Below are 19,096 nucleotides of genomic sequence, written 5' to 3' on the forward strand. Positions count from 1 at the left end.
ACCTGAAACAGCAAGGTAAGGCTCTTAATATCTCAGAGAAAGGAAAATAAGGAAAGAGAAGCTGCTAAGAGACCTTCTGGAAGTAGCAAAGTCAGGAAGTTTGGTCATATTGTCCTCCAGACAGTGAAAAATGGGTTCATCTGTGACCCTGGTAGGGGCAAACAAGGCTGATTGGTACTGGGAAATCTGGGAGCTGGGTAAGTCATGTTTAGAGGGATAGAAGACTCTTAAAAAGGAAAAGTTGCAAGAGATTACTTTATGTAATTGATGTAATTTAACAAAATACTTTATGTAAAAGCATAGYGGAAAAGAGTCCTTATCTGCTATATGTCAAAAGTCTGAAATAATTCTTGAATTGATGGGAATTCTTAAATCCTTTAATTGATGTGAACTGCTGTTCTCAGCAATTTACATCAAGTCTGTTACTTCACCTTTCAGATCAACACCCAAACTTCTATCCTAAAAATTATCTTTTGGGAGCTCATCTTGGAAGTTTCAGATTCAGTGTGGGTTTATCATATTTTCTCCAGTATATGAGAATGACCAGACAGAAAGCCAGGAATGGTTGTAGAATGCAAAGCAAATTTTTTTTCCCCTTGAAATTTTTGAGAATGCATATGATCCTGAACTTTCTTCACGAGCTGATATCAATGCWCTATTTACTTTCAGCTTTCTTGTTACTGTTTCAAGTTAAGTGGTTTCTCTTTTACACTGTTACAGGCAATAAAGTTTTAGTATTTGCACTTCTCTGGAAAATAAACACAGATTTTCCTAAATACATAATATTATATAGAAGAGATTTAAAAAAAAATTCAGTGAAAAATCATGTCTCAAATATTTAAATGAAGGATCCTAACATAAAATACGGTATTTTATATTATTATTTCACAAAGCATTCTTTAACATTCTTAGAAGATATTTAAAGGGGTCCATGCCAAGCTGCACAAAATATAAGAAAACCACTCYAGCCATAAATTTAAAGAAATACATGAACAAAGCCATAAAAATTGGGGCCTATAAATTCATGCAAAATACTTCATCAAGCATCTCAGAATATTCATGAAACACTGTACTATTTGAAGAATATGATACCCCTGTATCTAGCAATATTCAGATGCCACAGCTTGTAGTGCAATAAAAATAAATTTAAAGTAACATTGTGAATACAGATGTGGTAGAAAATAATAAAAAGAGCTGTTTGACTTTCTGTGCATGTMTCTCGCTAGATGTCAATATAAAGAAACTCTCTGGTTACAGCACTGTTTCCCAGAATTCTGTAATTTTTTTCTCTTAATCAGATTGTGCAAAAGACAGCCTGCAAYGTTAACCTGACTTGGGTGTTGTAATATAGCCTGCAGTTTCTCACTCTGAGACGGAAATTTTAAAATCACTGTGTTCTGCACAGAAACTCTTACTCTTGCTGAGCACCAGCCATAAATGTAGCCCTCTCTGAATACCCACCCCATGCCAAGTTGTTTCACTATTGATTAAAGGCAGATGTGGCACTGTGAGCTGCTGCCAGATAATGATCAGCATTTTCTCATGAGTGGTTGGGCTCTCTTCACTGCCCTGCAGCTCTGAGACTGTCTTCAGAAACATGCTACTTCATTGTCCAGAAAATCTGCACTGCACATTATCTCCACTGCACATCACAGACATTTCTCACTGGGCATTGTTCAGTTTGGGGTCCAGAAGCAGCAGTGCTCCTGCTGTGGAGGGGTAAGCAGATTAATGATTGCAAAAGTGTGTGGAAGCAAATTTCAGAACAGGAGAATTAACCAAGAAACTACTCAACAAATACATGAGAGGGGGAAAATCCCATTATTTCTTTTTTTTTCCTTTCCTTTTTTTAGCTTGACTGCCAGGTTCTGGAATTGCAGTTTCCCCTAATGCCTTCCAAGTAGGGGAGGAAGATGTAAGTTTCCAAGACAGCCAGCAGTTATACGCTACACATGCATCACTAATCTGGACATGAATGGCAGATTGATTTCTTCCAGATGCTCTTGATTTGCTGTGTACATCTCACACACGGTGGGTCCAATATGCCCAGGAGATACTGAGCTCATGTACAATGAGAGCCCAGTGCATTGTAGAAGCACAGACTTTGCTGTGCATGTCCGATAAATGCAATAATGTGCAGGTGGACAATAAACCCAGCATGGATAACTTGTAGGTTGATTTTGCCCGAGCCTGCATCATTGGCCGTGTAGATTTGGCTAACCCAGTCCCAGCAGTTCTTSCACCCATGTTCAGTGCCAGGAATTYACAGTGAAAGCAAGCCTATAGCTTTATTGGTTTTAAGGACACAGAATAAAAAATTGACCAGAGTAAGTGAATATTAATGTTCAGTATAAAGTTTATGAAAAATTTAGCAATGTTTTCTTTATTTTTTTAAATAGGAACCATTTGCTTTTAACAGTCATTGCATGTTGTTAACTTCAGTGAATGGTTCACTGTGCCATCTTCCCCATCTTTCTTAATCCTGCCAGCTCAGATCCATGGAGTACTGTGAAAWTTTTGGATTTTTCTGAGGATCTGGTTGTCTCCTTCGATCACTTCAATGCTTTCCTACCTACCTGTAGTACAGTACTGTGTCCTACAGATTTTAATGGAGCAAGGCAACTCAGGATCATTAGGAAATGGTGCAAACTACCACCCTCCAAGAATGCTACCGAGGAGTGAGGTGTGGGCCAGCACTCTGTGGGAGCAGCACACCGCCTCGCACGCTTCAGAAAGTGGGTCAGAGCCGCGTCACCTCCACCTACCCATCTCGTGACCCTAGCAGCCTTGTGTCCTTCAGAGGAAGCCGACACACTTTAAGTGCCTTGGAGTGTGCGCCAGCATCCCTGGGACACAGTGGGACAGTTTGCTTTCTGGGGCGGGCAGGTGGGCTTCTGTGCACTTCCGTCTGCAGTGCGCAGGGTGGTGTGTGTGCAGGGTGTGCTTGTCCCCAGGGCACTGCTGCACTGGGATGCTGTGACCAGCAAGGGCGGTGTCCCCGGTGTGGAATCTTCTCAGAGGTGGCCCGTGCCCTTTKTAGGTGGCTTTGGGCCTGTGGCTATCATCGCCTGACGGGTGCCTGGGGACTCTGAGGGGTGCTCGGGGACTGCACGCCCCTGGCCTASCCCCTAACCAGTGATGCGGCGCGCTGCACGACCGTGACAGCCTGGACGGTGCCGTGCGGGGCAGCCCGGGGAGCAGGCGGTACCATCGCTGTCCCAGAGCGGCGAGCCGGCCCCGCGGAGCGGGTCCCCGGCCGAGAGCGCTGGGGCCCCCGGTGGCGGCGGCTGGCGGGCCCCGTCCTGCCCCCGGAGCGGCGGTGGGCTGGGCCAGCCCGGGGGCCGCCACCTGACTGCGGGGCGCGGGGAGCGGGGAGCGGGCGGGGCGGCTCCGCGGGGGCGGCTTCTCTCCGCGCCGAAGTTTCCCCGACTCGTGCAAAGAGAGAGGCACGTCCCGCCGCGGCGCGGGGTGGGAGAACCATCGCGGCGGAGGAGGAGCGGAGCGGCGCGGGCGTGGAAGAGAGGTGGGCAAGGAGCGATGACCTTTGCGAGGAGCCTGCGAGGGAGCGGGGCAGAGGCTGAGCGAGCGGCAGCGCGGGAGGATGGTTGCTGAGTCCCGGAGGAGAGCCGCCCCGTAATGCCACCATGTAAGTGTCTTCTCCGAGCTCTGGGGCGAGGGCTGCTGCCGCCGCCCGGGGCGCTGGGGGAGCGCGGATCAYCCCGCGGGCTCCATCGTGGGGCGAGGAGCCCCGGGCGGATCGGCAGGGCTTCCCCACCACCCACGGTACGTGGTGAGTAATGTCGGGGCTGAGCCGTGCAGGTAGGTAGGGCTGAAGGAATGGGGAAACGGGGAAGTTTCACGCCGGGAGCTCAGAGGGCAGGGCTGGCAGGGCTCTGCCCCGTCCGGGCTCCGTGTCCGTCGGCGGCTGCCCCGCCGGCTCCCGGGCGGCCGCTGCCTTTCGCGGGGCACTCTAACCCAGTCCTTAGGACGGCTCTGGTGAATTTCCCCGTGCTTGCGGACAAATAGCGAAACACTTGGCCCCGCTGGCCGCCTGCCCTGAGTGGCGGTGCCCTCGCATTCGCCCGGCCCCAGCCTCTCGGCTCGGGGCCGTGGCCGCTCACGTCGAGGAACCCTCGCACCACAGGCACCACAGGCAGCCTTCCAGGTGAGGTGCCAGCGCAAGTAGGGAAAAAGTAAGGAAAGGGAGAGGGAGGGCAGGGAGGGCTTCTCAAAGCATTCCCAGTCCCGCCGGCGCTCTCCGCAGCGCACGGAGCGGGGACAGCGCGGGGACGGGTCAGGGGCTTCCCCTCCCGCCGAACTCGTCCGAGCCCCGGGCGGGGCAGTGCCGTGGCCTCCGGGCGCCTTCCCCGGGGTATTTCTCCTTTACTGACTGTCCCTCGCCGAAGGTAAGGCGCTGGACTGAAGTTTGGGGTTAGGCGTTCGGCCGGTGCCTTCACAGCCGGGAGCGGGGACCTGTGGATGCGCCCGAGGGAATCGGTACAAGCGGAAAAGGGCAGGGGGTTCTCACAGTGCTCCGTGACGTTAAGGCAGGAATGAGAAGGAGTTCCTAAAGACCTAGTGTTGCGGTGCTACCGGGCTGGAAACAGCCAGCAGATTTGTTGTCTGCAACTGGGAAAAGTTCCCTTTCAAAGGAAAGCCAGAGTGACTTAGATGGATCTGATAAGCCTGATACTATTTAAATTAATAGGCACTGTCTTATTTTTTTTTTTTTCATCTCTTTTAATGAGCATGAGGGTGTTTTCAAAGTTGGCTGTAAGAATAATTAGGAACAAGAAGTGCTTAACAAAATGAAAGTTTTAAGGKGTGTTGTGTAATTAATCTTTCAAGRCATTCATGTACTGCAGCTTAAAGCAAGGATTTCAAAGTTAAAATCAACTCCTCTATTAACCTTGGGCAACTAAACTGAGTTGCAATCATCTTTCACTTGCAGTTCCACATGAGAGTGATTAGGCTTAAAATATTTTTGTTTACAACCTATGTGAGAAAAAAAAAAAGATTGTGACATTGATGTTATCTTTTAATTTTAAAGTGTCAGCAACATTTTTCCTTAATAGCTTTAGACATGTCCAAGACCAAAGAAAGTCATGTCAGTGTGCCTGAGGCAGATTTCACATCCTACTCCAGGGGATTTTTGACAAAGTTTTAAACAAGGAAGATGGTGTACTCAAATTTGTGTTGCATGTTTTGGGATGGTACAGTATCCAAGTGAAATGTTCAGCATTATTCACATTTTGTGTACGTTGTCTTGCAGAGCTGTATATTCCCTAAAAGGCGATGTCGTTTTGCCTATTAGCTGGCTGCTGGCATGTAGAGTAAAGATTTAGTAGTTGGTTGTAGCAAAATTCCCAGTAATTCCATCTTGAACTGTGTCAAGTTACCATCCATTTATGGTTTAGATACTTTACATGTGTATTTTGCTCTTCTGGAATGAATTGTGAATAAGCTCATTGTGTCCCTATGTTATAGGAAATGAAAGTAGCTGTGGATGGGAGTGAATTGGTAGCTAAAGTGCAGAGCTGGTCATGTCACACAGTGTCTACACTGGGAAATGCAAGTCCACAGAAAAATTAGTACTTCTTCTATCAGACTGCACAGAAAGCCAAAACCCACGAAAACTAAAAGCATTAAGAGGGTTTGCTGTTTTGATGCTATATCCTGCTGTAGTGGATGTACTCCTTCCATAGGTGTCCTAATAGTTTACCCAAATATATTGGGTAAAATGTTTTGGTTCAGTGTTTGACAATCAAGAGTGATTTCTTCAGAGTTGCTAGTGTGTTACCAGCTGGGGACAGAATGGGGCTTTTTAAATTTAAATTGATAGAAAATACAGAAGAAAACCCACTATGAACAGTGTTCAGCAATTTTTATGTAACCGAAGAGAAAGACTGAAATAATACATCTATGTTCTGAGATCTTTGTTACAGACAAAGGTCCCTCCCTTTGCTTACCTAAACTTGTTAGTACACTGCTGGTCTGATATGCATTCCCTGTGCTGTTAATGAATGCTAAATGACAAAACACATCTTTTTAATGCTGCTTAAAATAAGAACCCAAGACCAAAGGAGTCTCTTGGGCCATCAAGTCAGTGCGGTGAGGGGACCATACCATCCCCTTGATGAGTGATAAACTAGCCTAGAACTGTTTGCTAATTTTTCTATTGAATTATTCATATGCTGTTTGGATTCACTTCTAGATTTTGATTAACACTAGTAATCAAGAAAAAGAACCCTAAAATAAATATAGTGGGTATTAAGAGGTGAATAATATCTGCAACTCAGCTCTGCTTTTTTAAAATCTGTGAAGTATTTATCAGTTATCACAATTCCTTATCATAATTGTCTGAAATGTCAAATTATAAAAATATCAGGGATGGATTTTGTTGTGGAAGCCTTTTTGCTGGCAATGTGTTATCTGACTTCCATGCCTGACAACTTCTTGTTGGGGTGTTACACATCACAGTGCAAGACTGTGAGCAGTCAGTTTTCTGAATTTTGACTTTGTCTCTGCAAGATCCTAARAACATATGAATAACTAATTTCCTCACTAATTTATAGCACTCTGCTCGCGGTTATGATTTGTAAAATAGTTCTTCAACAATCCTCTCCAAAAGAAACAGATCTGACTCATGGTGCCCACATTAGTGGAGTGTTTTGGTAGCGTGTACTTCTGTTCATTCTTATCTGAGTTTGATAAACCTTTCTTTCTTGTCAACTGAGATGATGTGGTGTAAAGGGAATTGTTTTGTCCTTCAACAGTAGAGAACATAAGTGGAGAAGGCAGTTTGCTATTTTTTATGTATTTGYTTTGTTTATTTATTTTGGTGGAAAATTTTTTAAAGCAGTTATGTAATTATCTAGCTTTTTTTTGTGGGGGAAAACCTTTATTACTACTCCTTTCTGCCTTATTGTTTGTACTTATTTGTGCTTATTTTGCATGTTCTTGAAATCTTTCTTGACTAGCACTTTTTACATGAGTGAGGATGAGGAAGCAGACTGTAAAGAGTCACCCTGGAGTACCCGGAGCACTGGCTTGTGTGCATTACCGCACTACAAGTAAACATTAACAGATTGAAATTGGCCAAATTAAATGCCTCTTTCAGACTAATGTAGGGTTTAATGTTTTTTTAAAAAGGCACCAGAGGCTATGTGATTGGGTAAATTCACACTAGACCTAGGCAGCAGAAGCTTGTAATGTTTTTTTTTTTCCTTTAGTGTCTCAAATGTGGTGTCATGGAATTAAATCAGTTAAATTAGTTATTAAATTAGCAAAAATCTTGTCTGAGTTCACAGAGTTATCAAAAGTGGCAATACAGACAATTGTTCAGTGTGATGAAAATCAGCACAGATTTATTCTGAATTAATAAATAATTGTTTGTTTCCTAGTCTGATAACTATAATTGTGCTTGCTCAAAACAAACAAACAACAAAAATCTGTAATGCTACTGCTTCYGCAGGTTTGCATCGGTAGGTTATGTGGCAGGATGGCACATGCCTCACCCATACCTAGAAACTCCTTCTTTAGGAAGAGCAAAATTATTTTGTATCTCTGGTATGTGGTGCTGTTAGCCCCAGCATTTCCCTTTCCCCACTCTGTGAGCACATGTGCCATCTGTGCTTGTGTGTGCCATAACTCTTTCCATGTCTTCAAAGGACTTCTGTTAAAATTCAATTTTCTAAATTAATATTAAAGGTATTGCAGATTTGTGAATTACATACATTGAAAAGGAACAGTTCCAAAWCCTCAGCTTTCTGTTGTCTGAGATTTTAACAGGGATTTTTGGATCACTAAGTTGAAGGACAATAATTCTATTGTTTGATAATCCAGTTATTTTGTATGTCTGGCTTCATCAAAGAGATTCTTGTATTTCAGAGCCTAGTGTTTTCTGTGCTTGTCTTCAACACTTGTTAAGTTTGACTTTACAATATCTCAAGAAAAATAAATCTGCTTCAAATTCCTAATTTGATACAACTACCCATAAAGAACTGAACTTCTTTTGTAATCAGATACCTGTGGTGTSTAACACTGCACTCAAGGGAAGCCTAACTGATCACAGCAGTCTACTGAAGTGCCTTTTACCTGGGCCCATTGGCACCTAGCCCACAGGAGTGCTCTGATGAATTACTATTTTTAAAGCTGAAACATTAGTTGTTCCTTTACAATGGTTTATCTTGCTGCATTGGCTTCCACTTTGGGAAGAAACAGAAGCTGAGACTGGAAAAGGTTTTGTATTTGCCCCCAGCTTTTGCTGGTGGGTTCACAGCAATGTCTGTCGAGCAGAAGGAAGAGTTTTCTCCCAGTATAGGTAGATACAGATCTTGCTGAACAAAAGCCAGTTATCATCACCAAATAGGGGAGGAAGGAGTTGATCGAAATAATGYGTATTGTGTTTCATTGCTTGTTACTTCTTTTTGCTTGCTGCTAACTTGTTGAATAAAATGAGATGGSAGTGTAATGGAGTACCATTCATTTTGGATGCGTGGTTAGAGGTCTGAATAAATTTATTAAGAGTTGTGCTTCCTGTTCTGCCCACARTGGAGGAAACATTTTGGTTTAGCCGTTAAATATCCTCTAGGCTTTAAGGGAAAGGAAACTTCGAGCTAGAACTGATAGATACTCTTCTATAGTTGAATTTGTTTTATTAAATAATCAAGATGTCCCTGACTTCTCTGGCAGCACAAAATCTTCCTAGATTTTGGCAAGGAAATTTTCAGGATTTTCATAAAAGTTGTCAGCAGAAAATGTTGCAGCCATCAGAACATTAGAACTGAAAAATGGAAAGCCTTGTTAAGGACAGAGGCAAGTTATCATCTGCCATCTTCATATAGCTAATAACAAATATGTATATATTATGTATAGTTAAACATAATAAATATGTTTATATGTGTAAATTTATATGTCTAAAACTTCCTATTTGAAAAGCCCCTACTACTTAACTCTTTCAGACTGTGCTTCTTGTTTCTTTCACCAAAATACCACCCACATCTGTCTGCTTAGAAGCCCAGTGCTGACCAGTCTTCCACTTTGATGTCTGCTAAGAACCAGACAATATAATTTCTGATCCTTTTTAGCAGACTTTTGTCTCCATTTAAGCAATACTAGGGCCATCCTTAATTTTCAAGTGCTTCTTTATTTACTGCTAGTTACTAGTTTGACTTACAACAGTGYCTTCCTCATGTTCTTACCTTATAAATCTCCCTGAATCCTTGCTTGCTTTTTTTTCCCCCACAGGATGTCTCATGTAAGTGAAATGTGGTGCTATCACTGGAAATGGAAGCTGCAGCACTGTCTCTGCTTGTTTACCACGTATATTATATGCATGCAGCAAGCAGGTAAGTCAGCAATTTATCTTCTTGCATAAATAAATGATCCCGGAGCCAAAGTTTTAATGACTGAGTATTTTGCTTATGTATGACCAAATTATGTACAATGTAACACTCTGATGACAGTGATGCATTATAATCACTATTTGTGATTTGATAGCTTGGGTCCTGTGTTCTGCTACTGCTGAATTTTCTTTTTGCTGGTTTTACCATCTTGCTGTTATTAGTCATTACGATTTTTTTTCCTTTGGATTTCTTCTTTGAGTCCTTTCATTGTGTTCTTTCTTTGAGTTTGCCCTGTTAATGCCTACCTCTTTTGAATTTCTTCTGGTTGTTGGAAAACTCTGAGTAATTATGTAGTTCTCCCATTTCCCACAGTACCGTTTGTGCCTGTAGATTGTGTATTCAAGAGCCCTCCACTGTAGTTCAAAGTTGTAAAATAACTGGAATGTGCTTATTCTTTTTTAAAGCTTTTATGATTCAAATAATAGAAACATTCCTCAGCAAATTATGTGCAAGTTATGTGTAAATTAATTGTACACTGTAAAGAATAATCAGTTTAAACTTGACATCGTCTTGATCTATAGTGACGCTTCAGCACAGCAAATGTAATGTTCTGTTTGCTTCAAACATACGAATGAGAGATTTCATTTACTAAATGTCTTGTCCTAACCACTAGAGTGCAAAGTATTTTAGGACATCCAGCTGCTTTGCTGGAAAAAAAGTGTCTGGAGTTTATTCTGGAGCTTATGAAAATTTTGAAGCAGTTTGTGACGCTCAGCTAATTCTGTATCAGATGGGTAGTTTTGCTTTGACAGGCTTGCCATTGGAAAAAGGATTGTTTATATATAGAAAGGGCTTGTAGCTTCTTTGGTAATGTTTTTCTTTTTTAAAAAAGTGGGTTTTTTTAATTTACAAAACATAGGCTTTTTTTCTTTTTGAGACAGAACAGTGTTGTCATTGTGCAGTAGCACTTTCCAGATTCATGTCACTTTAGTAGGTGTTTTCCATTTCCATTAAGCTGTGTAGCCAGAAATGCATTTAGGATCTGCTCCATAGCCATACCTATGGCTCCATTGGCTGACGGGTTTTGTGTGCCCATGTTCCTGGTCCACATTTGATCCTGGGCCTTGCAGCTGCCATTCCTAGCGTAAAGTAAAGCAGCAAAACCTCCTTTAATTTACATCTGCTGTGTGCTGTTAYCTGGTGACTGGAATATTAAGACCTCAAAATTATTATCCTTTGCTAATTCCTCTTGATAACAGATAATTGAAAACTGAAAGTGCTGGTGACACAACGAGCCCAAGCCCCACGAACCAGAAGGTTCTCTCTGTGAGGACAGAGAAAGCCAACCACAGACCCATCCATGCATTCAGCTAATTGCAGCATGCCATGGCTAGCCGTGCTGAACAAGTAGGGTCAAAAGCCTTGTGCCAAACTCTAACAACTGCACTTCTACAAAATCATGTATGCCTCTGGCTGGCCTCTTTAGCAATAAAATTATTGGTACCATCGGATTGATAAAAACAGCCAAAAGTGTTCCAKTCTCAAGTCTCCTCTCTCAACCCTGGGAGGTATTTTCCTTTTTTGCCTCCTCAGGAATAGATTTGAAATCTTCAAAACTTTCAATAAATGGAAAAGGTATTTCCCTGTCTGCCTAAACGATAAGTAGATAAATAAGGTGCACTAGAAATGCCCAGGTTCAACAGACAGAATTTCTCTGTTCGACAGTGAAAGAGATGATAAGTCATCTGCTGTTAATACTTGACTGAAAATGGACATTTACCTTTACAGGAACCTGTCATTTGGCAGTACTTGCCTGTAGACCCTCAGGGTTCATATTTCTTTTAATGTTGATGTAAAAGCATAGGTTATGCTGCAAAATTGAGTCTTTTCTTCTGCYTTTTCTAATAAAGTAAGACAGAAAAAGTGGGAAACACTGCTGCTCCTGCATTTTTTATTTCATGTTCTTTAAAGGTATTGGTCACTTTGGCTGTGGATTCATATGGAATTCATAATCTCTCTGGCAGCTTAAGCTTTACTGAATTTACAGTAGAAATGTCATAAAAGTCTGACATTCATCCAGGTTCTCTAGTAATCYGTAAGTTTAGAAAGCTATTGGTGCTTATTAAGCTTTGCCCAGAGGAGGTTACATACAAGCAAGGGATTAAGATCATCAGGTCCAGGTTTTATGGATTATTTAAGGGGCTATTCATAAGGATAAAAATATCAGTCAAGCTGTGACATGGAAAAATGCAAAAGTAATAATTTTATAGTTTAGTCTGAGGAAAACTGCAGTGCTTGGCCTGCTTTCAGAAACAGATCTTCGGAGAGGAACTACACAGCAGAAAACTGAAAACAGGAGTAGGATGGTCTGTGGAAACAATGTTTAGCCACAAACTGATAAGTAAAGTACTGAAAAACAGGTGCACCTGCAGGGTAATCCAAAAATATAGGTCTGATACCTCACAGGAATCAATGGATGGATTGTGACACTTGAAACAGAAAGACAGAAAGAAATTATTAACAGGAAAAGCACTGATAAAAATGTAACATGTACGTTAGGTACAATCTCAGCTGCTGTAACTGTCTGGGCATATTGACTTCAGGTCATGTTTTGTGAGGCAGGGTGAAGTTGCAGCACAGATCGGTTAGTAACTTGCCAGGGTTCCATTCCTGTCTGGGGTAGATATCTCTGATGGCCTCATGTGAGTCATTTATCTGTGCCTCAGTTTCCCTGTGAGGGGTGTGTGTGTCTCACCTCCCTTGTAAGAGCTTGCCTATCTTGCAGTGAAGGGACTGCACAGGAGCTGAGATGTTTGAATGGGGGTGTGTTAAATAGAATTAGTTAAATCTGCTTTTATATGAGGTTGAGCTATTTCTAACTTATTGTCTGTATGTACAGTTCATTGGCTTCAGAGAGCCCAAAAGAGAACAAAGGGAGCAAACAGAGTTCTGGAAAACATAACTAATGAAGGCAGACAGAAAGAACTAAGATGTTTTTAGTCTAGAATAGGCAGAAGAGGGAATGCATAAGAACTGAGAATATTTAAGGAGATAGGTGCAGTGGGAAGAGAGACTGATCTTTCTGGGCAGTTGAAAGGGAAAAAAAAATGGGATTAAGTTACAGCAAGATAAATGAGGGGAGGACATCTCATCAAAAGGTTTAGATAGCAGTGAAATGGATGTCAGGAAAGACTGGGAAATCCCAGTCCTTGGGAATGTATCTACCACAAATGGTTTAAATCTATTATCCCCTTTCCCTGGGGCTGAGAAATACTCTGTATAATTTCTATGCTTCCCTAATATCTATAGTTCTTCCTTAATCATTGTCCTGTAGAATCTCTTTTGGTTAAAAATCTGTGAATGAGGAGATCCTTGGGAAATTGCACTTCTTGGAATATGACAGTACTTTTGCTGTGCCTAAAAAATTGTCTTGGTGCTTTTGTCCTGTCGCAATGGCTTGATTTTTATCTGACATAAAGAAATAGAAGTAGTTCAGTATGGAAAGTAAAATCTGTTCCTTCAGGTGTGTGTAACCTCACAAAAATGCTCAGTTTAATCCCCCCCYTTTTTTTTTTCTGCTGTCACAACCAAATATCTAATGCTTCAACATAGTGCTGTCTTTTGGAGTTTTCCACTCTCTATGGTAACCCAGGGGCAGAACTGGAGTTTTCTCAGTGACCTTAAATGCAGATTCCAGTTTGCATAATTGTTTTCCGATCTCGTTTTCATCAGCACTGGACTTTTAGAGTTTTGAACACTTGAGCATTTGAGGAGATAACAACCTTCTCAAAAGAGGTTTTACCTTCTTATGTCATTAATAGATTARTAATTACATAAGGGTCAATAAATATTTTAAGTTTTGACTGCTGTGCAATCATATTTAGTTTTATTCAGAATGTGGAAAAAATTTATTTTAGCAAAGCCATGAGGACATCTATAAATCTTATTACACTATTTCTGCATTATGCCTTATACTGATGTTATCACAAAATTACTCTGACTGTAACTAATGCCACAACATTTGTCCTTTTGGTCATCCATCAGTAGAGTGCACTGGTGTCTGTAGTCACATTTCCATGTCCTCGGAGTGGTTTAATCAGATCCCAGGAACTTACCAAAGAATAAATTTTAATTCCATTACAGACCCTGGAATTTTAATTTTAGTGGTAATTCAGAGCAAAATTTTGAGCTGTATTTAACTCATCAAGGCAAAAAATATCTGAAGGAAGGTCCTTCACCCACATGGCTGATGATGATCCCCGATATAGGATCATCTGTTACAGTCCTTAATTGTGTCTGTGGAGATAAAGGAGGCATTAAAGGCCTCTCTTGTTCATGGGAGCATTTCAGAGTGAATCTGTGGGTTCAGGAGCCTCATAAGAGTGGGAAGTCAGTATGGTGGGAAGCACTGCTCATGCCACCAGCACTAACAGCAGGAGCTAGTGGCGCAGTGACAATGGATTGGGCTCTATCTGGCACTGCCAAGGCAGGAAATGTGGTTTTTTCACCACAGGTCTCAAGCTGCCTACCCCAGACAGGCCAAAGATCCTATCACCGAGCAAACGATGAAATGGCTGTCAGCACATTCCCTTATCTTCCTCTTTCTTACCATGTGCAGAGCAAGAACAAAGTGCCAAGGCATTAACCCAGTCAGTCAGCACAATCCTCATGTACAGCRGGGGGTGATTTTTATAAAGTTATTACTGGTGATCTGTCAAACTTCTCTCCTGGCATCCCAGGGGTGGGAATTGGTATGTAGTTATTGCTGAGCAGGGTAAATGCAACTGATGGTGCCATCCCTAACTCAGGCATAGAAATYCTTATTTCTGAAAATTATGGAAAAAGTCAGAAAATATAAAATGTTGGAAATAAATATTCCGTCTGGCAGTCTCTTTCCTTACATAGGCATACGTACATCATGAGTAATTGAGAGATTACTCAGGAGGAATCTGTGTATTTAATTAATCACTCTAAGGTTTTTTATCCTTTCCTCTTTCTCTGTCAGTTTTTTTTTAATGTTTGAATGTAGCTTAAGCAAAACATATCAAAAGCTATCCCCTTTATGTTCTGTTTAATATCTAAATTTTGGCTTGCTTGAGGCATGTGTTTAGAATTTGTATTCATCGAAATCTTGCAGAGGAAAAGTTGTTAGTCTGCTTTCTTGTATTTCCCCTAGCTGACAGTTTGTTAACATTAAACTAAATTACTGTTGAAATGAATTTTACAGGAACCTGCCTCTCATTACCTCTGTTTATTTTCTTCAACTCTAATTTTTTGATGGTGTTGATAATTCTTTTCCCTAAAGTGTTTTGACCTCATTGCATTARCCATGACAATATTGCCTTGAAAGCACAGTGATTTTTCCCCCTCCTCTGTTACGCCCTCGCAGCCAAACCGATATGGAATGTGCTCAAGCATTTCTAAGCTGGCTACGGCCTGATTGCACAGGGTCTCTGCACTCCTTTACTGRAACACAGGCTAAATAATGAACTCCTCTATAAAGAATACACCTTCAAAGAAAGAACTTCCTGTCKCAGAAGGTCCAATCTTTATGACCTACAGGGTTTTAGCATCTGTTTATAAATTATTTTTGCCTCATTTTCTCTGTTCRCTGTTAGAAATTAAAAACACAGCCAACAGAAGTTCGAATGTTTGTCAATACTGTTTATGACAACCCATAATTAATGTGCCTACCTTAGTGGTATATCCCACAATAGCCCCAAGATGACTTGTGGCCAGTGAAAAAATTAATTTTTAATGGTATTTCTCAGTTGCTCTTCATGTCTTCAGTATTAACAAATGGAAGTCTTTGAGAATGCCACTTTTTTTCTCCTGAGGATTACTAATGTGAGAAGCATTGCATCCCGAAGAATAGCTGTTAACTATTCTTAGAGGTTTTCCTGATAAAAGTTCCTAACATACAAGTCTAGCAATCATGTGGTGTGCATTTCAATTAATACTGAGTAATTAAAATGGTTGATAGATCCCAATGGACCTTTTAGAAGTGAGTGATTACCACTGTAAAGTCAGCATTTCTCGATTAATCAGAARGGCTGATCTTGCAAATTTTAGATGCCTGTTGTTATGTCCACGATTGTTTTTGCTAGAACACAGCATTTGTTTGCCTAGTGGGATTGCTCAAGTGTTTTGCACAAGGTGTAACATGCAGTGCTTACCAGACCAAGGCCTCAATTATCACTTTCTGATAATGAAATGTTAAAATTTGTGCTTTTACACAACCACAACACAGAGAAGTCTGAGATAGATATACAATACTGAATTGAAGAAAARCATATGTGATGTTTATCTTTCAAGAATTTGAGAAAAAGTAAATGAGGGAATTGTAGTTACAATCTGGTAAGGTACTACAATATAAGAAAATTGCGTTCCTTGTTAAGATTGTGTATGAAATACATCTAATTAAATAATTCACATGTAYTGTTTCTGAATTTCTTTCCTCTCATCATGGAAGAGAAAAATATCTCTCCTGTGGGAGGAAAATAAAGTATTTAGCTATAGACATTTTCTACAGAGTTAACAAAAATATTAAAATAATAACGGTAAATTATATCAGAGAATGATATGTTGAACCAAAACTACTTTCCCTGCTCTAGATATGGTAATACAACCATGCATATCAAGGGAAGGGAGGGTTTCCAGAAACCCCTCTTGTTTTGTCTGGGTTCAGTGCTTGTTGTTCTGCTTCCTGTAAATGACCGACTAAGTTCTAAGACTCTTAAGACTCTTGCTGCAGTACAGGAAAATTAAGTGTATAATTCAGAGACAGAGGTAGTCTGGCCTCCAGATATSTCATGCCAGTCAATTTGAGTTGYCYTCTCTTAAAAGATCAAGCCACTTTYGGCTCTAAACCCAACTCCAGKCATATTTGTTTGGTACCACTATGAACTTGTGTGCTTCTTTTATCATCTTTCATGTTGTAGATTTTGTGGCATTTTTCGGTCTGTTTTTACTCCTATTGTCTGGGACTATAGCTGCTTGAACAGTAAGTTGACTGTTTTCAATTTGTTAGTCGGAAACAATTTTGTTAATTGTCCTCAAGATTTCAGCTACCAACATGTTTAGCAATTCCCATTCTGTGATTTTTCTCTTCAGTAACTTCTGAACATCTTTTAAATTACTTACTGGTTTGTCCAAATTTCAGTGTTGCAGACAGTCAAACTTGACAAGGGAGGCCACCACAGTGGTAACTCAGATTACATAATCCTCTAAAACTACTGCTATATTAATTAAGATATAAGACAGTTGATACTCTATGGAAGTGTCAGCATGGGAAATTTTTTTAGAAATTAATTTTTGAGAATTCTTGTAGACTGAGAAATGTGTGTTGGAAAATATTTAACTCAATTAAAGTGTGACRAAAAGTTAGTTCCTATTATTGAAACCATTTTTCCTTTGGATATCTTCAAAGCAGTCCAGCTGCCTCCTAGTACACTGTAAAACCACTGCTTTTTTTCCAGAGCTAAATATCTGCAAGAGCTCTTGCAGAACACAGATCCATGAAAAGATTGTCACACAGCTAACCTAGTTTTTGAAAGGATAGAATGAAATCAGGGTTTTTTCCTAATTCCAGCTTTTTTTCACTCATGAATATGCTTCTTAACGGGTGTCAGACACAAAGCTGCAACTCCTTGTCTCAAACAGGGTTTGTTCTGTTCAGATGCATGCTCTGGCTTCTCAGAGCTCTTTTAATTAAAAACAGCAGTGACAAATCCATACTATGAAATTCAAGGCATTTTTTAATCAGAACTTGCTTTTTAGGTGGAGAAAAAGACTTCATGGTTGAAGTTATCACAGAGGCATTTGTGCAAGTGACCCAGTCCTCTGTGACTTTTTGAGGTGTGAGCATATACTTTTTTCTTTGACCTGTCAGATTTTGGCAGCACACTSYTTCCATGATGTCSGATATTTTGATCTAATTTTGGATTGGATGTGATTATGTTAAGATCTTGCTGTTGGAACTGGCAAAGGCACTGTATATCAGAAATGCCACCAGTCAGGGCTTCCCTCTGTYCCCCTGCATATGAGAAATTGCTCTACCGTTGAGTGATTATTTCACTGTTTACAAGTGAATTGCATTTAACCCTTCTGCATTCTTGGAASGGTCTCTGTGGAAGTCAAAAAGGCAGAAGTAGCATTGGTAGAATAATAAATTTCTCTTTCTGGTGGCACATGGCAATCCTAAAATAGTACTGAGGATTAAAAAAGGGAAACATATGTATACAGATGTATGTGTATTCTGTGTATACACTCCCTCCCTCTGATGAAATATACACGTTTGTCACGCATGGGTAATGTCAAATGAGAAATTTCTAAATCTCTGGTCAAACACTAGTAACTTAGAAGTTACCTGCAAATAATATGTGGCATAGTCAGTTGTCTTTAGTTGTGGGTGGGCTTCTTCCCCTCTTTATTAGCAATGTTGATGTATGTGATACGAGTATTCTCTTTTACACAGCTCTTGTGGTTACTGATTCCTTTGACTATTACTTTCAACAAAAGTATTTGAAGTTTTCATTTTATTTATTTTTTTAGAGCAAAATTGAATCACTGGCAATTTAACCATAGAATTAATAGCTGAACTCAAGATCTTAGGGAAAAAATGCTTGGCTGCATAAATCTTTTCTGAATAGCACATCATAGCAATGGAATGTAGCAGATGCCAGAAATGTAGCTGWGAAGAGCCCAGTTTTTAATGCTATTGTTTTCAAAACATTTATCTTGCCTTATCGTCTTAATCATTTTTCTGGTGTAATAAAAATTCTGAATCTGAAGGAGAAAATTACAACATCCATTTTAAAATTTTGCCATGTTTTCTTAAAAGAATTTTGCCATGTTTTTTWAAAAAAGAATTTTCTTAAATAAGCATTCTTTTCAAAAAAGTAAAGGAAAATAACTTACTGATAACATGATTGAGAAAATAATGAAGTAATCTCATAGAAAGTATGTGCTTTGCTTTTTTATGCTTAGGAATGGTGAAATTGAGACATATTTGCTTTAATTTTCAAATAGTTTTGCACAACTTCTTGAATAAAATATAAGCAAACATTAAATAAAATTAAGTGAATGTTCAGCTGTAAAAGTTCWGGTGGTTCCTCCATTTCAATTGGATTGCACAACATTCATTTTACTGGGTCCCACCAAAATCAGTGCAGGTTTTACTATCCTTGAATAAGAGCAGAGGTACATCACTGTGGACCTCTTTGGAAAATCCCTTCCCAAATGTCTAAATAGAAACTATTTGTAAGTWTGTGCCTTGGCCAAGCAGTGTTCCCCTGTCAGAGGAAGCCAAAGTTCTGCCCCATGGCTTTAAAAGGTTCAACTTGCATGGTGCTGCATCACTGTTCAGTGTTGAGAGAGGAAAAAGGCTTAAAGAACCAAAGAAGTGTTGCTGTGTTCACTTGGCAATGATTATGTGTTGTAACTTGTGGGTTTTGTCTGCAGATTACTGTGATCTCACCCAGTGAAATGGAAGAGTTTTTTGTATTCTGCTTTTTGTCTKTGTAATCCCCATGTCATGTGAATCCTTTCTTGGTACTTAAGAATTAACTTGAGGTCCAGCAAAAAACTCAGATGCACAAATTCTTCTGGAAGGACTGATACTAAAGRCTTTTTCTTCCAGCACTGTTCCTGCTTTTTGTGGGACATGGTACCATTTGTGGGAGTCTGAGCACCTCCGATTCCCAGAATTCAGTGGGAAATGARCATTCTCAGCACTCTCAAAAACTGAA

The 19,096-nt window shown here is 40.4% G+C and overlaps 1 protein-coding gene across 5 annotated transcripts in view; it reads left to right on the forward strand.

The window, feature by feature from the left end:
- Positions 1-3,410: 3,410 nt before the first annotated feature.
- ADGRG6 (adhesion G protein-coupled receptor G6) overlaps positions 3,411-19,096 on the forward strand; it is a 109,368-nt gene continuing 93,682 nt past the window's right edge. For 4 of the 5 annotated variants that reach the window (XM_057364816.1, XM_057364814.1, XM_057364817.1 and 1 more), the window contains exons 1-2: positions 3,411-3,646; positions 9,250-9,350. In XM_057364816.1, coding sequence (XP_057220799.1) covers positions 3,645-3,646; positions 9,250-9,350 — 103 coding nt within the window. In that variant the 5' untranslated portion in view covers positions 3,411-3,644. Of the gene's footprint in view, positions 3,647-3,892; positions 4,166-9,249; positions 9,351-19,096 lie in introns of those variants that run through there. The other variant, XM_057364815.1, reaches the window with a different exon arrangement.

This window comes from Malurus melanocephalus, unplaced genomic scaffold, assembly GCF_030028575.1.
Source record: "Malurus melanocephalus ecotype Western Australia unplaced genomic scaffold, MMel_1.1 scaffold_43, whole genome shotgun sequence".
NCBI classification, from domain to species: domain Eukaryota; kingdom Metazoa; phylum Chordata; class Aves; order Passeriformes; family Maluridae; genus Malurus; species Malurus melanocephalus.